The following is a 26,053-nucleotide window of genomic DNA, read 5'->3' on the forward strand; positions in this document are numbered from 1 at the left end:
AGGGGTGTAAGAAGACAACCGACAGGTGAGTAAACAGACATATACGGCCATGCATGCTCCTCTGGGTAATTTATGCAAATAAGGAAGATGGAAGAATTCCTCTACAGCACCACCTATTGGATGCAGCATTCCTTCAAATCAATGTATGACTGTTTCACAAGTCTGTAAAACAATGATTGGGAATAGGAAACCAAGGCAGAAAACCACATGCAGACAGCTGTTTCGGGGTGCTTGCCCCTCATCAGTATGCAGTAAGTTTTTGGCTTGGCTGGTGAGAGGCCTGTGATGGGAGATGACACCCCTCTTGACCCACCCCGGTTTTCTATTCCCAATCATTGTTTTATTTCAAAATCAGTAGGGAGCGCCCCAAAGAGAAGATGGAGTGAAAAATAGCTTTAAGTGAAGCTTAGCACTGGGTAGATATGTGCCTAGGTGGCTGAAAAGTAATTAAAAAATGTCGACTCACCCCGGTGTACCAGAGGAACCCTTGGTTAAGGGTGCTCTAGTACGTCCACAATCCTGGTATGCAGGGGATATAGTTTACATACACTGGTCCTCAGGACATCTGATGGTGGAGAGCATCAATGGGAGACTGATTGAAAAAGTACCGGAAAACAAGATCAGTAACGATATAGCAAAGGTCAAAGCCCATTTTAAAAAAAACAGCGCTCCCAGAAGTAAATTGAAGAACTTAAGAACTGCAGAACTGAAGAACGGTACACTGTGAAGAACTTACTTCACAGTGGTGCCTCAGATGCTTGACAAAGGCCCTCTTTTGAGCCGAAACACGTTGCATTGTATCTGAATAAAGCATTTGTTACCACATTGTGGCTCCTACAACTCGCCTTCTGCTGAACCTGGACCCGGTTCACCTTACAGCTTTTCTGGATAAGGGGTGCACTCATCTGAGGCACCCCTGTGAAGTGAGTTCTTCACAGTGTACCTATTGTTCAGTTTACTACCTTGAGCCCTGCGTTTTTTTATAGGCTTTGACCTTTGCTATATCGTTACCAATCATTGTTTTACAGACTTGTTAAAAAGACATACATTGATTTGAAGTAATGCTGCCATACAATAGGTGGCATTGCAGAGGTGTTGCTCCATCTTACTTATTTACATAGGAATGTGAAACACTTAATGAGAAATTATCGATTCTCTATGATGCCCTGCCTGTCTAAACAGTGCGAACGAGTTAGCGGTGATGCTACTTGCTTGTTCAAACGAGAATTGGCTCGTCTAAATGGGTCATTACTGCAATCCAAGTCAACACACAATCATGGCACCAATATAATAATAAGGAACTTTGGATATTACTCTCAAAGTCAATAAAATACCAATAGGGTGGTCACTCAATTTTATAGGGAAGAAAATGCTGGGAATACTATTTTGAAGCCAAAAGTTGTCACCCACCACATATCATAAAGGCAGTACCTATTGATAAACTAATTAGGGCTAAGAGTACATGTCCACAAGAGGAGGATTACATTACAACTCACATCATCCTGAATTCTACTCACATACTGATCGTTCAATGACTCATCTCCCTGCCATTGTCCCATTAGTCTTATCCACAGACATAAAAAAGTTATAGTTTTCATCCATTAGGAAATTGGTATTTTGGTTGATAAATGCAAGGACAATTTTCAATTATAAATATATTCTTAAACACTTTAGATTTTTCAGCTTCATATTTTCTCCTAATATTGTCAAAAACATTGCCATTAACTTCAAAATCTACTAGCAGAATTTTACTATGTGATTTTATATTTATAAAATAAAGTAGATTCCTTTTAGGCCTATTTTACCTGGGTGACACGATATTACCACGAGGAAAATTTAGCGATATCGCATCAGTGGTCCGTCCGATATCGTTGCATTTTCTATTAGCGATACAGCAATTTTTTGGTGCTACAAAGTCACGTGACTTTGTAACACCATGTGCAAGGATTTTCGGAGAAGGGCTTGAAATATAAGCCCGACCCTGAAAATAAGCCCTAGCTGCAGAAAAAAAGCCAACACACATACATCACCTAATAGCGCTGTCCGGATCTGCTGCATCCACTCCCCAGCACTGGTCTTCAGGCATGTCTTCTGGCCGGGTACTGGAAAATCCCCTCCTCCAGGAAGCACTGCCTCTGATTGGCTGAGTGCCGTGGTGCTTAGACAATCAAAGTCGGCACTCAATGAACCAATCACAGCCATTCATTCATTCATTGAATGGCTGTGGCAGTAATTTTCATCCTCCAAACCAGGAAGGGCTGGCAGAAGGCTTCAGGGGAATAAGATGTGCCAGAGATGACAGCGCTTCTTAGGTGATGTATGTGTTTTTAAAAAATGTTTCTGCAGCTCGGGCTTAGTTTAGGGCCTTGACAGTAGGATTTCCTATTGTCAAAGTTGCAATGTCACATGCTACAAAACATTGCAAATGTGAAGGAACCCATAGGAAAGCATGGGCTTCACATGCATGCAATTTGTAGCTTTGTTGCCACGCGAGAAAATCGCACAACTTTGTCACCTGTGTGAAAGAGGTCTTATATGGAACTGACACCTCTTTATTGGTGCACTGTGCAGTCATCTCAGAATCTACTGTGTATTCGGAGATCTATGAGGTTCCTTGACCAATTTTTAGCACTCCAGAAAGGAGTGTATGAGTCAGAGGTGGCTATCTATGCATGAGACGCTCTCCATTATAATTTATGGGTGTTGTAAAATGCTCAACTATTACCACAACACTCATTATCTACAATAGAGAGAGCTGCATGCATGTATGGTATCCTCTTCTCTGGAGTACTGTTTGGGGAAAAGTTGACCTGCAGTCTTCCAATAGATAGGAGTCCTAAAGTCAAATTAGCATCTATCAGACATTTCTAACATATACTTTTAATATTTTAATACTCCACAATCGTCTAAAAGAGTAATACCTCTTTATATTGCGACCATTGGATATGGTTCAATATGACAATGTGGCCCTCAGACTAAAGAAGATTGTGCATATCTGGTCTAAATTGAATTCTGTAAGCTCCTAGACTGCATATAGTGTTCACTGCAGGCTACCAGAACTTTATAATTATTCTATATGACTAAGTAGGGGAATCAGGGCCCTTCATTAGAAAAACGCTTGAAAAACCTAAACTCATATATATATATATATATATATATATATATATATATATATATATAGGACAGTCATCAGAACGACTGCACGAGTGCTGACATCACCCCTAAGGTCATTAGCGCTTCAGCAGAGAGCTTAGACAGGCAGAGTTCACCTCTGGATCGCGGGCTTCTTGCTCAGTGCTTCACCTTCTGTGAGGAGCACATGAACGCGGCAAGAAGCCAGCAATCCAGCATTGTTTTTTTATGCTGATTGAAAGTCAGCAATAATGATAAGTAACCAAATAGTAAGCAATTTTTTTTTGCATATACACGGGACGATTATCACTCACTTTCATTCGTTTGAACGCATTTTGAGCGATAATCGTCCTGTGTAAATGGCTCTTACGGCAACCTAAATGCAAGTCTTGTGCTTATGTTGTTCAAAGTTGTACATTTATTACCTAAAAAAGTGCTCCATAATACTTAGCAAGTAATGTATAGCAAAGCATTGGTGCAGCTGCAACTTTGTACAATGAGATAGAATAATACCTAAACAGTGCTGGCTTTGCTTTTAATTTCCAGTCATTGTTACAAGGCTTGTATAAAGAGTCTAACTTTGGCTTGAAGGAATGCTGCCTTCCAATAGGTGGCACTGTGGAGGTATTATTCCATCTCCCTTATTTGCACATGCATGTCACACACAGCACTGCTACATACATTGTTCATCCCATACAACAGAGATTAGAAGCAGAACAGCACTGGAGATGAGGGACCTGTGATGACATCATTTTCATACTCCCCCTTGATCACGTGATGGTGAGGCTCATCCCAAGCAAATGACTCACATGCTCAGCCGCTGATCAAAAGACAGTGACATCAGAGATCCTGAATCCTTGTGAAGATTATGGGCGGACTACAATCCCCCTGCGGCCTCTTTTGCTATGGAAAATAGGCATGGGGATTCCTTCCTATCTCTAAATAGATTTTCAGAATAAATTCTAGTAATAATAATATTTATACAGACAATATTACATATTACAGAGTAACAAACTAATCAACAATTGAAGGACTCATTAAAAAACAAAAATGTCTCACTCAATTTGTCTTTTTTTCTGAGCAGTGGTGTGAGTTGATTTAGAGAGCCAAAATAAGAAAACCCTTTCATGTTACTCACATGACTCGTAAAGCCATACATGACTTATTGCCATTACAAAGAGCCCTTGTCAACAAAAAGAAGGCTACAGATGGCTGAGTAGTAAAATTTTGTGATGTAACATCAATCCACATTATGAAACCAGAGCCTGAAATCATGGAGTTTAAATACAATTACCAACACATGTGCTTGGCTGAAAGTGAATCTCAAGGGCAGGGATCATTAAGGATCCCCTACAGTCACATTCAACACCAAATATTCCAATGGCCGGCATCAAGCAAACCAAGTATAATGACCTTATGAAACTGTCACCTTTTTTCCTCCAATCTATCATGATTGTTACAGAAATCTTAGCAAATCAGAGAATTAGAATCATGCAAAAATAGTTGATGAGTAACAAGACTTTAATGCCATATTTCTATAGTATAAAAAAAATCTTGACTTAAAGCAAGATTTTTACCAATGTTGTGTTCAGAATAAAACAAATTATTCAGACACATGAACCACATGAATACTTATTAAAAAAACAAAACATTGTTTGCGAACTTCTCAAAAACAGTCTGAGTTTAGATGTTGCATTTTGGCACTGAGTCCTCAATTCCAATAATAGGGATGAAGGCCTTGCTTGCAAGATCCTACAATCTATGAGAGAATAGGAGTAACACAAAAGATAAAAAGCGCTTGACCAATCTCAGCAATCTACAGTATTACATGTAATAGTGTTTATTACAGATTTTACCTGCAAAACTTTTTGTAGTTAGTTTTTAGTCTTAGCTATTTAATTTGGCTTTAGAGTTTTACCTCTACATCAGGAGTTCTCAACTTACAGTCTGGGGGCCACATGCAGCCGATGATGCTATTCTGTAGAACATCTAACTATTTGGGCACAGACATGCTTGTCTGAGTCTGGTCACTGTTAATATGTGTTTCCATGTCAGAGCAAAGAGGTATGGTGCATAGCGCAGGAGCAGGGATGGATAGGAATTAAAGTGTTTTGTAAAAAAAAAAAAAATTCTATACTCACCTATTTCTTCCCCGTCAGTCTCCTACCCGCATGTTCTCATGACTGAGATTCTGCAGTTCCCCGGGGTCACTTGTTATGAAGCCAGCATTCCTCACATTCCTTCAGGTTGGGTCAGTGAAGGTCACATCCCAATGCTGTAGTGTTCACTGCCTAGGAAGTAATTCTAATCTATTTTAGAGACAGCTCACATGAGCAATCTCTTTAGTAGCTCGGCACTCTCCCTGATGGCCTGTGAACTGTGACGTAGCGTACATTGGCTGGCAGGAAAGAGACTGTCAGCAATGTACATAACCTAACAGGAAGGAAAAGAATCAGGCAGCTGGAGGTGAGGTGACCCCTGGTACTGCAGGAGACAGGAGAAGATGGGTGAGGTGAAGATCTGGTAAGTAGACTGATGGGGGAGGAATAAGTAAGTATAGATTTTTTTTTTTAATGACAGAACCATGTTAATGGTGTATTGTGTGGCCATCTCTCTAACGGCAGAATGGGGGTCTCCTGAACCCTTTGTTGCACTGCAGAAAGGAATAAAAGAGGTGGCCATGCATGTTTGCAGCCATCATTATTGTTGTTAATGAAAATAGTGAAGCACTTTGCTGTTTCCGCAACTGACATAAATTACAATGGGGAGGGCCGCACGCAAACATGGCTGTTCTCCTCCTTTCTGAAGTGCAAATGGGGGGAAGAATACCACCTTTACCCTAATAGATACATAAGTGGACATTTATAGCATATGCCTTTGAAACATCATAAATTTTCAGATTGTAGAAACCCTTTAAAGTTTTATTGTGTCCCTTGGGATTTTTTCAGTCTGACTTTGTGGGGACCACAAAAAGTTGTGCTTCCCTGGTCTACATTAATGTAGCTTTCATTGACTTGATTGTTATGTGAACTAGATGGACTTTTTAGACTTCACAGCAAGGGACACAACATTGCAAATTAATCATCTGTTTTTCTTTCTTCTTTTACAGTTTCACTCGGCAGTGAAAAGGATTCAAGTCCACAGACCAGGCTTCAATTATACATTTGCTCACATTTGCATGTTGAGCAATGAGAAAACCTGCATTGTAGATGATATAGTACACATTTTGGAGGAACTGAAGTCAGCTCGCTCTTTAAATCGAACAAACTTTATCATTACCTATCCCATCACACAGCTAAAGGATGGCAAAGAGGTGTACAATGGCCATCAGTTGGGAGGTGTCACCGTGCACAGTAAAGATCGAGTTAAGTCTGCAGAGGCCATTCAGCTCACGTATTATCTGCAGGCAATCAACTCTATCAATGAAATGGTGGCTGAAAAGTGGGAATCTGTTTTCTGCGAGACTGTAGAAACCTTTCAAAGGTTAAACAGAGAGGTTAAAATGTACCCTTTCACGTCTTCATCCTTAGGAGAAGATTTTCAGAAAACCAGCAGGGTTGCACAACGTTATCTGATGACAAGTCTTATGTTAGTTGTTTCATTGGCCATCTTGTGTTGTTCCATGCAAGACTGTGTTCGAAGTAAACCTTGGCTGGGTCTACTTGGACTAGTAACTGTCACTCTTTCCACTCTCACTGCCGCAGGGATCATCAATTTGACAGGAGGAAAATATAATTCATCTTTCCTGGGAATTCCATTCATCATGCTAGGTAAACTTTTTTTTTCAATTGTTCTGAGATGGAAGTCAACTTTATGAGCTGGATAACTATGAGGATGATGAGGATGAACTTGAGGTTTCTAAGATTTGTTAAAGTTTAAAATATAGCAATAGAAGCCAGAAGTATGAACTGTACTATATTTTCTTTAAGTGAATCTGTCCAGTTGAATATGCTTCTTCATCTGACTGCAGCATGTTATAGAGCTGGAAAAGCTGAGCGGATTGATATGTTTTTTGGGAAACCGGTAATTTGTTGATTTTAATCTCTGCCCCATTTAGGCTTTTCAGCCCAGGAAACTGCCCTACTCAGTTACTGACAGATAAAGGGGTTGGCTACCTTATACGTAAAAAGTCCATGACAGTCTATGGTGACTATTTGAGGAACTTTGGGCCTATCCACATCTGCTTATTGTCTCTGTCCAGTGGCACCATCGGGCTTTTCTGTTTAATCCTGAAAACTCCATTCCTGGATGGGACCTGAATGGAAACTATTTCTGCCATTAATAAAAACTACTGAAACCAAGACCAACAGGTCTCTATTTTGACAAGTTTCTGTTCATTTCTGGCATTTTGTGCCGGAAAGAATATTGTAATAGACTCCATTATTCTTTCTGACACAAAATGCCAGCAATGAACAGAAACCTGTGAAAAGGAGACCTATTGGTCTCCATTTTAGAAGTTATCATTAGAGGCACAGAGAAGTTCTGTTCAGATCACGTCATAGAGAAGTGCCGTTTTAGGGGTTTTAAATGGAAAACCCAACGGCACCCTTGGACAGATACCATAAGAAGATGTGAACAGGCTCATGCTAATGTATAGTGTTGACTAGTTCTGCACAGTTTTCTTTTACTGTCAAGCTACACACTGCATTGAAATGCTTTGCACCTGCCCTAGTTTCCTACCTGAATGCTCTGTCGTGGAGATGCTTTTGTCCACGGACTTGATTATTTAGGAATGATCACACCCTTCCAGATTGAATGATCAAAGGTATGGGACAGTGCGCACTGTCATGAAGTAATCAGTCTGACACACGTTCAGAATAAGTAACTTCCTGTTTATTTTTGGGCGCTTAGCCTCTTTTATAGGGTTAACATAATCCACCCTTTTGGGGCAGGCAAAGGTTACATAGATACAACGTATTGTTTGATTATTGGATAAGCGTCTTCCTTCATCCGGTCATCTGGCATTGCCCGTCAAGTGGTAGCAGATTGGATAGGGCGGATACTATTTCGTACCCCACGTGTGTATTGACCGAAATGATTGGAGGCAATTTCATGAATTAGTAATTGCATAAATCTCCCAGGTTATTTGCATACGTTTCCAGTAAAATTGCTGGGGTAATTATTGCGGTATCTAAAAGCGGTACTTGTGTGGTTAACTGTCTAATCCTTTACTTCTTCTAAAAGCACAAACAGCTGGAGAAACAGATATATCTATAGATTGGTTTCATGTTAAATTTCACCTTGTCAGCAGAGTTATAGAACAGATATTTTCATATAAACGGAAGTACCTATTGCATAACTGTAAGAACATTATATTTGTAGCAAGACAGAAGGCAAACATGTTATACAGAATGTTAATTGATAAATGTCCATTGCCAAGGCCCACCGACCCAATATAGATATATATTGGGTTTCCACTACAGCTCAATCAAGCATGCAGGAAACTGGTGCAAGCACAGAGCGTGGGACATGGAGGCATCGGTGGATCGATTCACATCACATGTCCATCGGCAGCATGTAGGACAGTGCAGCCGCACTGTGCAGAAAGTTGACTTGATGGACTGGATGGTGAAGAGGTGGGCTTTAGTGAACTTAATACATAAGGAAGTTGCTCAAATACCCACTATACACTTTCTTGGACGTTTTAGTTATAAGATGGCCAACTCCTTTAATGCTATAAATTGTGTAGTTTTTGTGCATTTACTTTCTTTATAGGAACACTACATGTAATGTTAGCTGCTAATATTAATGAAGCTTACTGAAAGAGCAACTGCTTCCATTCCCATATATGTATACCAGTATTTCTGGAGGTTATCAGAACTCAAGATATGTGTCAGAAAGTAATGCTCATGGGAGTTGACATTTTTTCTAGACTTCCTGTCAGTAATGTCATTAGGTAATACAATAGTCTGTATCTTCCAAGCTCAAAGTGACTGCAACCAAGCGTTAGGTAACTGCACAGTAAAAAATGATGAGACAGACTGAAGGTTTAAAGTTGAATCTTAAGGAAAAGTCTATGAAATTGTAGAAATAAATGTTTCTCTAAGGAGTTTAGTTATTTAAAAGAAAAATTCTGCTACCTGGAAGCATTGCTGCTTGTGTTTGCTTCTCAGTAACCCTATGGCTGCCAAATCTCTTGGCAGGTGAATTTTGAAATGACACTCTTTGACACATTTCATCTTGTAATGTACTATGATCACTGATCATACTGCTCTAGAAACCATATTAGCAGCATTAAATCCTTCAGAAGACTACAGCTTGAAAATGAAATAATTACACATCTTCAGAAATAGCGAAAATAATTTATTATGAAATACTTTAACAGTGAGCATCAAATCACAAAATGTGCAGACATTAAATTCAAATACCATATAGATTAACTATGTCACTTCAGAATAATAAGCCTCTAATTGTCAATATGTAAAGTAGCAATACTGCATATAAATTGGATCGGTCTGGCAGTAATATACATCAAAATAAGGTCCTGGATTTTGGCGACCAAGAAGGTTCTGCTGTTTGCTTTTCCTTCTACTTTCTTTCCATAACCCTTAATAAATTTCACAAGTCCCTTATTTTGAAATAATTTAGTTCCTCTGGAAAAGGGAGACTGGTATTGGTTCCAATGACCCAGTAGATAAAGTGGTGGAATCGAACATCACTGGGTCTACTCTCTCCATAGACCCCTTAACAGCCCCAGGGTCTACCCTTATGGTACATACATCATTTCTGTCCATAATGGTGATATGAGGGCCCAATGTCCTCTAGTGGGAGCTATATTCACATCCTAGCATCATGCAGCTCAATTGGCATTCGCCAGAGAACACCAGAATTGGCACGTCCACCATTGGTATCCTGTTCTCTTCACAGATGAGAGCAGGACATTTTTAACTTGAATCATTCATTCTTTGAAATCTGATGAAGGTTTTTCCTTAATTTTTCAAGCAGTGTATTTTGTAACCCTATCTAATACATATTCCCAATTATATTGTCCAATTATCTGTGGTTTACCTGTCTAGACAATATACTTTTTTATCAGGTTTTCAAGATATCTACCCCATAGAGAACGCACACTAACTAACAGCTATTTTTCTAAATTACTGTATACCATTCTCTTGTACATAAGTAGGTTACAGCAAGCTTTAAATAGGACTATATGGACTTCTGATGTTGGAGATACCATTAGCACTCATGGGAGAATATTTTTAAAGCTGTATTAGACACTTTATTTAATCTAGCTCATTGATTTACCCGATTTTTCATCGTTCACAGACTATATTATACCTTATTAATGTTATGCAAAATTAGGCTGAAACAATCCTCCTCTCATCTGAAATGCCTAAGCAATGAGGCAGATCTTATACCTTTTCTATATCTTCTACCTATATCTTATACCTTTTATGGAGTTTAAAAAGATACAAGACAGAAATGATCAGATAGCTTTACTTTAAAGGATATTGCAAGTACTAAAAAAAGTTCAAATAAATTTAATAAAGTTTTTTAAGTATTAAAAAAAAAATATATTGAAACTCAAGGAAAAAAAATCACAGCAAAAAAATAAACATAAATGGTATTGTCGGATTCATAAAAGTACAAACTATTTAAGTTCCCTTATCTAGATAATTTATAAAATTGTTGAACAACACTGGGCCCAGGACAGAGCCCTGCGGTACCCCACTTGACACATTCTTCCAATTGGAAGTGCAACCATTTATGAGCAATCTTTGAGTACGATCACTCAGCTACCTAACAGTTGCCTTGTCAATTCCATATTTGGTCATTTTTTCAAGAAGGATGGTAGGAGATACTTTGTCAAATGCTTTACTAAAGTCAAGATATACTATGTCTACTGTATTTTCCTGATCCATGCATCTGTCATAGAAGGAAATTAGATTAGTCTGGCATGACTTCTTTGTTACAAACCCATGCTGGCTCTGGTTGATTACTGCATTCTCATCCAAGTATTTACATGCATGCTGATGTAATACAAACAGTGTTATCTGCTTCAAAATACTCTTGCTCCCTTGCTACATTTCAACAGGACCATTCGCTCTTAGATTGTTCATCATTTCCTTAAACTATGGTGGCCAAGTTTGAACTTGTTCAAATAGCTAAAAAACGGACATTGAGTAGTTAACATACTCTTCCCCTTTTTGAGCCAGTGCCTAATAATTGTCTTAGTTTGTCCTTTTTCTAAGTTTTTAATTTCTTTTTCCCTCGTGCATGCTGTATGTAGATAAAATAATATTTCAAAACATCACACTTTTTTCTTCCCATTTCAGAATATGCTTCCAGTGAGGGCTGTTGCCAATAAATATCTTTTTTAAAGTGTTCCAAGGACATTGTGATTTGGAAGTGAAATACATTATTTGAAGAGTCTACAGCAATTGGCTATTATTTAAAATATAAACATCTGTACAGCTGCTAATCTCTGAAATTGCAATTTATACAATGCAGACAACATTCCCATTAATGTAAATGGAAAAGTTGAGCAACAAACTGCTAAATTTGTAATTATGTTGTCAGCTGAAAGCAGATGGATTATCATAATTAACAAATATGACTTGAAATGCTACAATTGTGGGATGTAGAAAAACAATATAAGTTTACTTAGGCATAAATAACAGAATGTTTAGAAACGTATTCCAAAAGGGATTCCTGCTGAAGTGATTCCAATCACAAACAAATACTTTAAAATATATATATACATATTGTGAACTCTGAGTTATGCACTGCGGGTAATCATGGTCAGAACCCTCTTAACCCCTCAGTGCAAAAGGGCATACATGTCTGTCCTCCGGCAACAGGGTTTGTATGGAACTGAAGCAGGAGTTAAACTCATAAAGATCAACCTATTCAATTGTATCTACGGCCTGCTCATGTGATATGTCATTCCTATGGATGGCACAAAATCATGCAGGTGTAAAAGCCCAGAAGTGATGTGGGACCCAGACAAAGTAGTTATGGGAATGCTGAGGAATTCTAAATTCAAGTATATTGAGAAATGTATTATTTTAGCATTTATGGCAGAATCCATAATCAAGATCCCAGGTTACCATGACATGTTACCAATAATTCTCATTCAGTACTTGCATACATGGTGGCACATTCATGTTGCTGATGTGAAAAGGAATCTATAGCCAATTTTCTTAATTGCATTCCAGTGCATCTAAAATACAAAAAAGGGTCTATATCCCCAAATGCAGACCCATGGTCTCCATGGTAGCACACAATAAATAAACTATGGTCAGTCTGGTGCTGCAGTCATACTTCTACTGAATGTATAATGACAAGAAGTAGAGTATAATGAAAGGCAGTATAATCGGAGGATTATGGCCGGCCTCAGACTAGCCCATTGGGGAGATGGTGAATTCCTTGGTGGGCCTTAAGATACACTTGTCTTTTTAACGCGTTTGCATAAATCATAGCAAAATTACAACAAGTGAAGCTGCTTCAGGACCTTCTGTGACATTATAGTGACATGTTAGAAGGTCCTTAACAGCAGAGCAGAGGAGATGAGGGGTAGAAAGAGGCTGGGCTGCTGTAAACTGCACAATGAAACTTCTATGATAAATGGCAATAAGGGAAATACTGGGATGCAGTCTCCGAGAGAGGCCCTCAGGGGCAGTCTCTGAGAGAGACCCTAGTAAGCAGTCTTTGGGAGGGATCCTGGGGAGCAGTGTCTTAGAGGAGTTTTGTTGAGCAGTCTATAAGAGAGGCCTTAGAAAGCTTGGATGTGGTGCTGTAGATATGTAATGATATAGGTTTTGATGCTGTAGATATGTAATAAAATAGAGGTGTGTTGTAAATATGTAGCAAGCTTGTTTTGGTGCCGTAAATATGCTACTGATATGTTAACAAGATTTGTTATAATGCTATAACTTTGTAATGTACTTGGTTCTGGGACTGTAGATTTTATAAGCTTTGTTCTGGTGCTAAAGATATATAGCTTGCTTCTAGTACTGGAGATATATAATGAGCTTGGTTCTGATGCTATAAATATTTAATGAGCTTGGTTCTAGTACATTAAAGGGTTATTCCCTTCTCTCACAAATATGGCTGAAATGGGAATACCCGCATTAATCTGGCAGTCAACTTGACTGTTTCCGTAACTATAGCTGCCACATACAGATGGGTATTCCCATATTAGCCATAATGGTTACATTATATTTTTACATTATAGATTTATATAGAAGACATAAACGATTAAGGAACACATATGCAATTAAGTAGTAAACAATAAAAAGGTTAAACAAACCAGAATATGTTTTATACTTTAGATTCTTCAAAGTAGCCGCCTATTCTAATGTCCATTCCTTTTTTTTTTTGCAGAAGCAATTCACTTCTTCTTGTTGATGTTCCTAAGTAGTGGCTTTTTTTCTGCAATTTGACCATAGAGACCTGATTCTCGCAGTCTCCCCTGAACATTTAGATGCAACAATTATCGCTTACAATTTGATCAAAGGCAATCTTTTGAGCGATAATCATTGTGTGTATTTACAAGCTCTGAGAACTGCTGTGTTCTCAGAGAGCTCAGCCGGTGTTCAGCTGAGCACTCCAAGCAGGTTATACAGAAAACAGCTGGAGCGCTGTCTTCTGCATACTCCTGCTATATTCATGGAGCGCTCAGCTGGTATACAGCTGAGCGCTTTGAGCGGGGTATGCAGAAGACAGCTGGAGCACTGTCTGCTGCATACTCCTGCTGTGTTCATGAAGTGCTCATCTGGAATACATCTTAGCTCTCCAAGTGGGGTATACAGAAGACAGCTGGACCGCTTGTCTTTTGCATACTCCTGCTGTGTTCTCCAAGCAGGTTACTAGCTAAAACATTAGTATCAGCGGTATCCCGCTGAGAACTCAGCGCGCAGTCTTGGTAGGACTCCCCATTGTCCTTCAGCTAGCTGAAAGACAATGATAAGCGAATCATTAACGAAAACTGCACGATGGCTGCGTGTTTAGACCCAACGATTCTTGCTCAAAAGATGGCTGTTGAGCAAATTTTGAGCGATAACCATTGTGTCTAAATGGGGTATTAAGGCCCATTTAGATCCAACTATTCTCGCTCAAAGCTGTCTTTTGAGCAGAATCGTTGGGTCTAACTGCATGGACATTGTGCAGTTTTCGTTAACAAGTCATTCATCGTTGTCTTTCAGCATGCTGAAAGACAACGATGAGCATTATCAGTGCGGCGCACTGAGTTCTGAGTTGTTTCAGCTGGTATCCCGCTCAGAGAACACAGCCGGAGTAGGAAGAAGACAGCGCTCCAGCTGTGTTCTGTATACCCCGCTCGGAGCGCTCAGTTGTATACTAGCTGAGCGCTCCGAGAAGACAACACCTGTATGCAAAAGATAGCGATCCCGTTTGTCTTCTGCATACAGCATGAGCCTTTATTTACACACTTATGCAAAGTGAATGCTCAAAACTGTCACCCAAACTGCCATTTGAGTGAATTTTGAGCGATAATCTTGTCGTGTAAATGGACACAGCGATTATCACTCAAAAGATGTGTTTTGAGTGACTTTTGAGCGATAATCGTTGTGTCTAAATGGGCCGTTACTCGATCTCTTTGAAGCATTTATGTGGAATCTAATCTGAGGGGCAATTAATTTGCAGTTTCTGAGGCTGGTATCTCTTCTGCAGCAGAGGTAACTCTTGGTCTACCTTTCCTAGGGTTCTCGTCTTGAAAGGTCTTGAAATTTTCTAGATTGACTGATGTCCATGTCCTAATGTAATGTCTGGACTGTTGTTTTTCTTTACTTAGTTGAGTGGTTCTTACCATAATATGGATTAGAACAGTAGTTGAATAGAGCTAAACACTGTATGGTTCTATATACCAACCCTACCGCTACACAACACAACTGATGGTCTCAAACACATTAACCCTTTCCAATTCAATTTGTATTCTGGTTTTCCTAGGGGGCTTACTCTTTTTCTGCTGTTATACAATGGCGCTATATGCTGGCTAAAGCCAGTACTGCATGAGGTGACACGTTGGATAGGCTCAGACAGCAGAGAGGCTGGCAATGTACAGTATGAGAACCCTGATGGATGTCTTCAAACATCAGAGCTGTACAACCTTAAATCATAATGTCTTTAGACGTCAGACAGTGGATTGGAGAGGGTTAAGAAAGTAAGAAATTCTACAAATACACTCTTGACAAGGCATACCTGTTAATTAAAAACTATTCCAGGCAACTACCTCACAAAAGCTGACTCAGAGAATACCTAGAGTGTGCTAAGTTGTTATCAAAGCAAAAGAGAGTTACTTTGAAGAATCTAAAATCTAAAATATATTCTGGTTTGTTTAGCACTTTTTTGTATACTACTTAATATGAATCTAGTTGCAGGCGATTCATCTTAACCCACACCTTATGTGAATGCAGGATCAGACTATACAGATTTTTTTGCCATGGACACAAATACGTCTGCATGAGGGCTGTGGACAAAATGGTAGCATTTTTTTAAAATCAAGACACTTTGTAAAGTTGCTTGACATTTCATAATAGGTGCATTGGGAGAATGTATAAGTCTCTATTCTCGTTGACCCTCTAGTGTTAACAACAGTAGGTGTTTTATATGTTTATTGTAAGCAGTACACAAAAATGCCTTCGAGGGCTTAAACAGATGGGCGCATACACTAATATGCTTGGCACTACGGAGCATATTAGCGCATGAACCAGTTTTTTTTTTATTTTTGACTATTCAAACTCTGCGCTATTGAATAAAAAAACGGGAAGGCACGTCCTGCTCTATCTTTTCTCGCTCATAGAAAAACTTTAGAATCCTGATAGTGAGAATGAAACAATTGAAATCAATGGTTTTGCCCTGTTTTGCAGCAGTGAATCTTATGAGCGCAAAAGCGTACAAGAACACACCCATGTGTTTAACCCAGGTCCAATTTAAACCATATATTGTAATTTGTACATGCAGCAAGCAGGAGTTGGCTGGAGTAGCTTGAGTGGGTGCGCTAACTTTAGACTGGTCACGGTGGTGGCTACTCAGTCTACCAGGATAGCTCGTGCAGCAGACGGGATTGCAAAGGGGTTTTTGGCTATAACAATTAGTGTAAATTCTTTGTGACGTCAGTGCCTTAGAATGAATGAATTTCTGTGGTGAAATGAAGAGACAAGTCCATAGATGTAACAGTAAAACTGAAGGCACACAGTTTACTTAGACTTGAGGACTGCGTACAATGTTCACACTTTTCTTGTAACAAACAGTAAAGTCTCCAGCAACTTCTTGAACATATTAAATGACATACATAAATTCCTTGACCCTCTTCTGAAGAATAGGCTGAGGTTGCTGGGCAAAGTGAAGGGATTGCTGAACTAGGAGGTTAATTGTGGAGGCATGGGGGAACAGTGCAGGCTCTTTTCTAGACTCACTTACTCCTGACTGTGCAGGGACAAGTTCGGCTCCCAGTTATGGTGTCTGGTTTTCTTGCAGCTTACACGGGGTCTGCCCTTGCTCAGGTTCCTCCTGGAAGGGTTGAAAAAGACTCCTCTCCTGCTCCGGGCTCTGTCTGATCAAGTCTCCCAGCTCCTGCACTCCACCAGCACTTGCTTGCTCCTTTCCTTACACCTCTGCTCCTCCCTGTTTTCCCGCGCTCTGCTTCTGCTGACTCATTCCACTTTCCCCCACTAGCTCACTTTCCTGGGGTTGTACTTGACTCTTCCCACTCCACCAATCAACAGAGCTCTCTTTCTCCTGGGTCATATGGCCAGTTTCCTCCAGTAACATAAATTCTCTCAAGAGAGGAGGCAAAAAAATTAGCTGCAGGCAGCCAAAAAGAAGGGGCACTGTTGCTAGGCAGATCACATTTAACCCATTATGGAGGGAAAAATACTGTTTTTCTCCTGTAGGCCACCTCCTATGTCCCCCTAAGGGCTCATAGTGAGGTCCCTAGGACCTATGAACCTGAAGCTTGCCCTGTAGGACCTTTCGGGTCACTACATACACATCGGAACATACGCAGTGTTCTCAAAGGGTGATAGTTTTCCATGGAAATGTATTGTTTCAAAATAATAAGGTATTAGAACAATTGCAAGTTAATAATACCAAGGCTGTGATTTATGGTGTTAACAGTTTAAACTAGAAAACTTAAAATCCCCTGCTGCTAAAGCTGATGTTTATGCAAACAGTAACAGAATTTTTACTTAAATGTACAAGTATGTGCTGTACTTCATATTTTAACATTACTCATTTGTGAAAAATGATATGAGCTACCTGGGAATCCAAATGCAAAATCAATATACACAGTGGGATGTCCTTTTGATTCCTCCATGAATACAAGTCAGACTTCATTCATGTTCTGAATGGAAAGGAGGACAGACTCTTTCCTAGTAGCAGCAAAATATCAATCTTCAGACAAATATGTTGACTATATTCGATTTTGCACTTAGGGCTGCCGCACACCGGGGTAAGCGCATATATGCTTGCTATAGTATGATGAGTGTGCGCTATTCAGGGTGCAAAATCGCGTGCTATAGCGACCGCATCAGTGCTTTTTACTGTACTTTCTTGCGCTGCCGGAACCACTCAGATTGGCTTGATCCCGGCAGCGCCATGTTTGAGTAAGTGGGGCAGCCCACTTAGTAGGTGGGTCAGCTGACTTAGTAGGTGGGTCAGCTGAATTAGCAGGTGGGTGAGGCCAGCCTACGTAGTCCCAGGTATTATTGTTTAATCCTGCATAATCGCGCAGTTCAGGCAGATGGAGGCCTTCAGTGCGCACCAAAATAGAGCATGTCGTGAAAAAAACACGGGTGAAGCAACCAATGGAAATCAATGGGTTCTATTTGCTGCGTATTGCGGGTGCAGATTTTGTGGCCTCAAATAAGCATGTAAATACGCTAGTGGGTGGCCGCCATTATAATATATGACATGTGCACATAAATGATAATATAATCATATTAGTTTCATTCATCCCGCATTCGTGCACACTTTGTAATAGATTTTCTCCAAATTAGGCTGCTTAGACATCTGCTTTAGGGCCAGTTTAGGGTTTCTGTCTCTCTACTCTGTTTTTGAGAGAAACTGAAATGAAATGGAAAAAAAAAATCTAATCCTTTTTTTTCGCTATTGATTTCAATGGGGTTTCAAAAGACCAGAAAGCGAATGGAGAGGCTTCAGTTTGCTTCTGCTCCTGTAGGTTTCCAATTTTTTTGGAAGGGTGAATAGTGCAGTCTACAGCGTTATTTTTATGTCCCAAAAAACCCCCGGAATGGAAGCAAATGAAAGCCTTTCCGTTTATTATACATTTTTTAAAACCTCCATTGAAATCAATAGGGAAAAAAGGGAACTGTTTTTTTTCCGTTTTACTTCTGCCTCTCTCCTCCAAAAATGGAGCAGAGAGACTGAAACCCTGAACTGAGCCATAACACAGGTGTGAAAGTAGCCTTACAAATGACTATTATGTGTCTGCAGAGCAGAAATGTCCAAGCATAAGAATTAATAAATGTGTTGAGTATTGTCAGGGTCCTCTACTTGTGCTGTGTTCCATTCCAAGCACAAGTCAAGCAAAACCTGTACATAAATACACATGCAAAAGCTCCAAACGGAAACTTCTGTTCTCTTGGATACTTTTTAATAACTTTCTATATAATTATATTCTCCTGTTTATACTATGTAACAAACATTCTGTAACTATATATGGAGATTGCCACCATTCATATCAATCCTTGTCCTCTTCAAAAGTTTCTCTTACAATATGTCCCCCATTCCCCATGATTCTTCTACACTTATGGTTGTTCCATGTGCTGCTGTAGGCTATTATCTCTACCTTTTGAAATTAGTGCATTTTGCCTTTTGAGGTATTTCCTGTGTAAAAAAAAATACTTCATAGGGTGTAAAACTCCACTAGAACCTGCAGTTCATGGGAGTACTAACAGTAAAAGGGTTCCTCCCTAGGCTTAAAGGGATTGTCTGAGTACGTTTCAACTGATGACCTATCCTCTGTATGTGGGTCCATTACTCGGGAGCACCATCCTTCAGCTGATCATCTGACCAGCAGAGCTTGCTGGACATTGTCATCAGCTGACGGGGGAAGAAGTGGAGGCATGGGCTCACTTCAATTGAATTTAATTTGAGCGCAACACTGCCACTTCCTGCTCCTGTCTCTGACAACCTGTTCAAGGCAGGAAGTGGAATGGCAGTGCGGTGCTCCCATTTATTTCAATGGATGTGAAGCCAGCATCCACAATTCCTCCCATGTCGCCATTGGACAGCTAGTGGATGGGGATCCCCATCCATCAACTTCTGATGGCCTATCCAGAGGACAATCCCTTTAAGGGGATCCTATCAAAACATGTCCCTGCCTGTTTTTTTCAGATGCAGCTAATTAAAAGTATGTGCACTGTCAGCTAGTGACCTGTGAAAAATCAACTCAGCATTGGCACTATATGGTCGAGTAAGGCAGCCCAATGTCCAACCCCATCTCTCCAACCTTGATTGATATTCCGCCGCACGTCACCACAAGCCTCCTACAAATCTCACAATGTGCCGTTGCCTTGTACTCCTCAAGCATGTGCAGTGCAACAAGGTGTGCTGTGCCTGGCTTCATCGCAGAACACCTCCCTGCACTTCACGTGCATTTAACTCTTTCACTCTCAAGCCGTTTTAATTTTTTCATCCCTGCTTTCTAATAGTTAGAACTTTTTATTTTTAATCTCACCATTTAATTTGCCAGATAACGTACCAAAAAACTTTCAAGAATGTTTAAGTCAGGTGAAATAGAAAAAAAATGCAATTGTGCTATTGTTATTTGGCTTTCGTTTTCACGGTGTTCATGGTGCAATAAAATGGTGTGGATCAATATGATTACAATACCAGATTTATACAATTTGTGTTTTAAAGGGGTTTCCTCAGGGTAAGTCATCAATAGTTAATCGGCTGGGGTCCATCAGTTGGGATCCCAACCGATCAGCTGATTGTGTGCCACAATTACACAGGGGTTGGAGTGGAAGTCTCTTCTCCAACCTCTGTGTAGTGGACGGCGCTTGAAACTGCAAGCTGCTGTAATTGCAGACACGGATCATGTTGATTTCAATGAGAGCCACGTTTGCAGTTACGAGCTCCGGTCACTACACAAGGGTCAGAGGAGAGACTTCTGCTGCGTCTGCTCCTACCCCTATGTAATTGCGGTGCTGTCAGTAGGCACACAATCAGCTGATCGCTCAGGCTCCCAAGCGACAGACAGCAGCTAATCAACTATTGATAACCTGTCCACAGGATAGTATTTTGCCCAGAAAACCCCTTTAATACTCTTTTTGAATTTTTTTTTTAAAACAAAATTGCTTTTTTGTCACCCTATTTTGAGCATCATAACTTTTTCGTTTTTCCGTCAATGGTGCTGTGTGAGGACTTGTTTTTTGCAGGGCGAGTCGTAGTTTCTATTATGCGACTTTCATTTTTCAATCACCTTTTATTCAATTTTTTGTGAACAAAAAAAAATTTCTAGCATAGTTATTCTTTCCACGGAATTGATTTCCCAGGATACAATACGTGATATTTTTATAGTTTGTACATTTATTGATGCAGTGATAGCAATGTTTACTTTATTAATTATTTTAACATTTTTTTTATGTGAAAGCGGTGATTTTGCAAAATGTATTAACCTTAATTTTACTTATTCCTTAAACTTCTATAAAGGACTTGAACTTGCAATTTGATTGCTTGTATAATGTACTGTAATACCTCAGTATTGCAGTACATTGTACTTTTAACATTTAGCCTTTTAAGGCCTGCCATAGACAACGTTTAATAGACTGCAAAATATTGCTGCCCTGAGAGCCTTCATTAGGCCCAGGCTGCAATGGCAACCATCAGCACTCCCAATCAAGTTTTGTGTGAAGCTAGGTAATTGAATTGGGGTCCTCTTATCTACCAACATAGGTGCCACAGTCTATAGTGGTTAAATTGTCGCAATGAGAGATAGCTCAGTTTGCAGCTGGTACTGACGCGTGTTAGCTGGTTAACACAGCTGTCAACTCTCAGGATTTCTGGGCCTGCTCCATGCGCCCCTTGCTTTTTTGTACAAAGGGGCTAAAAGTATGCCTCTCTTTGTAAACTGGACGTTATTTCTCAAATAGAATAGTTTAGTGTGAGTCCCACTGTGCAGGAACAATCCCAATAACTTTTCCATTTTTTTATGTCAATATTCAATGTAGTTTTATGATTGATCTTTATAGGCAGAATTCTGTTAATGTTGATGCACAGTGCAGTGCAAATGTTATAGCATCCACCTCACTACAGCATGTAACAGATTTATCAGCAGGCTGCACACCCCGGTGATGAATCTGGCTTGGATTAAAAATGCCATGTCAGACCTATCTTAACACTTTTCTAAATAGAAATGAAGGAATTTTCCTTACTAATAAATAAGTCACGTTCTTTGTGACAAAAGCAGAAACAGGTTCTTCATAAATATGGCGCTCAGTCTGAACACCAAATTTTTAATGTATTTACACCAGAAAACATGCATAAGTACATTGATAAATCCCCCCCATATAGCTCAAAATCCCCTGATTCCATGGCGCACAATAAAAACTGTCTGGGCGGAGCCTCAGTACACAGAAATTTACTGTATCCAGGATATGATACAGCCACCAATAGGAAAAAGTGGCAAAACCTCTTTAAGGCCCAGTGGTGACAAAGAGTTCAATTTGAAAACCCAAAACATTTATTTTGCTCTTAACAGCTTGAAATGGTCTGAACAATCTCCTGGTGTGGGAAGAACTATAAAATTAGTAAAATCACAATCGTGTACAGTTTGTTCCGTATAACCATGAGTAACATTTCATCTATGTTTATTAACGTGTTCTCTTAGAGTTCGGGTAGTCCGATCAATGTGTTGAAGGCCACAAGAGACAGGGACAGTTTTAGATAAAGTTTGGCCCTGACTACAATTAAAAGTGAGCCCCAGATGTAGAAAAATTCTAAGAGCATATTACATTCAGTCAATCCATGTGGCAGTGTGTAGAGCGCTGAAGCACTGAACTCTACTGCTTTCAGGAACATTGTTAGGCTTGTAGAACATGAGGAGCACAAGTCCCAAGGCGTACTGTATGCCCAACTCCCCCCTCACACACACAAATTATTCATATACATATGCAGTTAGCAAATAATACCATCATAAAAGGCCCAACAAATACCGCCATGCCATGACCACTACCATTACCACTATAAAGTAAGTAATATTATTAGACTATAAGGGGGCAGATAAGAGAGAAAAGCAATTTGATAGACTGAAGTGAAAGCTTAAAATGTATTGGAGTATAAATGAAAATAAATATAAAACACTATAAATACTATACAAATACTAATATTACCCTCATATGGTGGTGGAAACCAGCTCTACACAAGTACTTTGCAGACTGTGTAAGTGATTACAGTACCATTATATCCAGTGATTACAGGTGATGTCCTCTCCGAGTGGAGTTATTTACATTCCTTTTTTTTCTCTATCCAGCCAGATCACCGTGATGGCTTCTCCCAGTCACGATTTGTTTCTGTAGAATTTGACACACAGATTCCTCACTTTAACTGCACTCTTCCTACATTATCCATACCCCTACACAATCTCTCCATCCATATTTTCCTAAATAGTAATAATGCCATCTGTAGTGTCCCACACAGAACTATGGGCCCCATATAGCAAGTGACACTTTTTATACCTCTCACGCAGTAAATGTGCCCCATTTTATGCTCCTACTCACTAATAACACCATTTTATACTCTTTTCAAAAATAATACTCCCTTTAAGTACCCACACAGCAAAAATTCCCAATTTATGCCCTCATTATTTAATAATGCCCCCTTTATGTTCCCACTCTTTCATAGTGCCGCCAGTTTTTAATAGTCCACACTTTTGATTTTAATTTTTGCACACTTTCTTTTAAGAATTCCTTCTTTTTTCACCAGTCTTTGATAATTTCTTCTTTTTGCCCCCAGCTTTTAATAATTACCCCTTCATACCCCAAGTCTTTAATAATGCCGATATCCTTTGATAATTCCCCCTTTCTGCCCCAGTCTTTGATAAGTTTTCCCTTTATACCCCCAGTCTTCAACTTCTTCCTGCCCCAGGGCGTATATGTTAACCCTGGACGAGAAGCGGTTCCTGTGAATGGGCGTATAGGTACGTCCTACAGATTGCATGGGCTCAGAGACTGAGCATGCTCCATCGCAGTGGGAGCCAGCTGTAACTAACAGCTGGTCTCCTGCTGCAAGAGTGGGGATTGGCAGGAACACTGCTTCCCATTGTTAACCCCTTACATGCCTCAATCAATGTTTATCAGGTAGTGCGAACATGTGACTGCTGTGGCCAATCCCTGGCCTCAGCTGCATTAATGTTGAGGCCAGGGATTGGTCATGTGATTGGCTGCTGGGAGGCAATTGGAGACCAGAACAGTGTGTACTGCATCAGCAGAGGAAGCGAGAGTTGAGGTGAGTAATATCAGTTTTTATTTCACATTTCCTGTGCCCTGGATTGCTTGGGGGGCTCCCTTGGGGATAATGGCCCTGGAAAATTGTCCAGTTCATCCCTTCAATGCTGACCCTGCTAAGAGATAGATAACATATGAAGACGGACCCTTCCATAATAACTTAATACAAAACTGTTCTCTTGTAATATTGCATACAAACCTACTAACTTTATATTGATTGCCCTAGGACATTTACATCGGCTATGGTTGCACCAGTAACTACCTTTTGGAGCTAGAACAAAAGATGTTTTTTTAGACTAATTCAGCTTTTTTGGGGAATATGTAATCTATTGGGTGGAAGGTTGTTTTTAAGAGTTTAAGGCCTTCGATAAATAATTCCTGGAATATTCAGAATAACATTTTTCAAGAGAGCATCCCTCTTGAGAATAGACTCGTGTTTAGTCATAATGTGCCCAATCAGATGGTGATTAGTATTGCATGTCATAATATAATTCACATTATAGTGAGTGTTAGCCTTTTTTTTAGATTGGTTTGGTCAAACCTATTGTTCGCAACTGTAACTTTTTTCTTTCCTATTATGCGCAGCATAGTGGCGCTGTATGAGAACTAGAAACATTCAGACTAAAATAATATGAAAATGTGCAATATTTGTGTACAAAGAAGTATACAATTTGTATACTAGTGACAAATGTCTTACACAAGCTATATTTTGTATATAGACCTAGGTGATATATCTGTGCGTTGCACAGGGCTATAAGCACAGGGATAGGTTTTTGAAAATTGGGCTATCAAAGTTATTTCCTTCTACATAATAACTGATGTTATTACGCTATTTTGCAGGGGTCCCAAATCATTCGTTCGTTTGATCATGAGACGCTGTGCAATTGGCACATCGATTTACGTGCAATATTTCTGTTAGCTAAAATGTTCATTAATGTCATATGTAAATATGTGATGTCAGGCGTTATTACATGATGGAGGTTATCATGGAACTACAGCTCTCAGCATTTTCTTGACTCTCACTCCTCACCCCATAGCAGTGAAATGCTCAATCCATTACTTCACTTTTGCACCATATAAAGTTCCATCTTCTCATATCACATCATCACAATTATTGGTCCTTCCGCACCACTTCTCATCTGCACTGCTCTGCTCCATCCCCTGATTACATAACGGTGACATTATCACAGGTCCCATACCACCACTTACTTAGTCCACTACTTATTCAGTCCAGTTATGTACAGATCACATGATGGTTACAGAGGGGATGGCCAACTGTAGACAGTGGCCCATTTGACATTTGCCAGATGGGCAGTCAGAGCGAGATAGAGAAAAGGTGTGGATAAAACAGAAGCACAGGTAAGCAGCTGTAACAGGATCACTACCTTATGAAATTTGCATGCATCTGCTCCAACTTTGGCAAGCAAATCTAAAGGCCCATTTAGACACAACAATTATCGCTCAAAAATCGCTCAAAGCCGTCTTTTGAGCAATAATCGTTCCGTCTAACTGCACTGACATCGTGCAGTTTTCATTAAACCATCGCTGATCGTTGTCTTTCAGCATGCTGAAAGACAACGAAGCGTCTTATCAGAGATTCACAGCGGGATACTATTGTTTCTGCTGTATCCCACTCTCTGATGACAGGCAGGGTATGAAGAATGCACCTGTCCAGCTGCGTTCTCCTTACCCCGCACGGAGTGCTCAGCTGTAAAATTGCATGGTTGCTCCGTGCAGAAACAGCTTAATTCAGAAGACAAGCGGGGTCACCCCGCTTGTCTTCTGCATCCTCCGCTGGGAGCACTCAGCTGTATGAATAGGCCTTAGGCCGCCTGCAGACGGGTGGAAATTCCGCGGCGGGATTTCCCGCAGAATCTCCGCCCTTGGAAGCTGCCATAGGATTGCGTTAGCAAACGCAATCGTAGGCAGACGGCCGTGGTTTGTCTGCGCGAAATCTCACGCGGCAAACAAACCGCAGCATGCTCTATTTCTCTGCGGGGCTCGCCGGCTCCGGTGCGCGGCTGCCGGCTCCGGTCTGCGCATGCGTCGGCTGCCCAGCAAGCCAGCACATCAAACAGCTGGAACCGCGGGTGAGTACGCGCTGCTCTCTGCAGGCGCTTGGGTCAGGTCCCGCAGCGAGAATCCTCGCAGCCGGATCCGACCTGCCCGTCTGCAGGCGGCCTTAACTAGTACAACTGTCCAGAGCTATAACAAAGGATAAAATGTCAATATTTATTCCAACTAAGGAAAATGGAACAATACCTCTGCAGCACCATGTATTGGATGGCAGCATTCCTTCAAATCCACGTACGTCTCCTTAAACAAGTCTTTAAAACAATTATTGGAAATAGGAAACTAAGCCAGATAACCACACTCATACGGCTGTTTAGGGGTGTTTGCTACTCATCAGTGTACAGAATTTTCTGGCTTAGCTAGTAGGAGGCCTGTGATGTGGGTCGGAATGGGTGTCGTCTCTTCTTATTTGC

The 26,053-nt window shown here is 40.2% G+C and overlaps 1 protein-coding gene across 1 annotated transcript in view; it reads left to right on the forward strand.

Annotated features, from left to right (window-relative positions):
- The window catches only part of PTCHD1 (patched domain containing 1), a 151,868-nt gene that overhangs the window by 45,766 nt on the left and 80,049 nt on the right, over positions 1 to 26,053 (forward strand). Inside the window, exon 2 of the mRNA XM_066598624.1 lies at positions 6,242 to 6,902. Coding sequence (XP_066454721.1) covers positions 6,242 to 6,902 — 661 coding nt within the window. The remainder of the gene's footprint in view (positions 1 to 6,241; positions 6,903 to 26,053) is intronic.

Source organism: Eleutherodactylus coqui, chromosome 4 (assembly GCF_035609145.1).
Source record: "Eleutherodactylus coqui strain aEleCoq1 chromosome 4, aEleCoq1.hap1, whole genome shotgun sequence".
Lineage (NCBI taxonomy): Eukaryota > Metazoa > Chordata > Amphibia > Anura > Eleutherodactylidae > Eleutherodactylus > Eleutherodactylus coqui.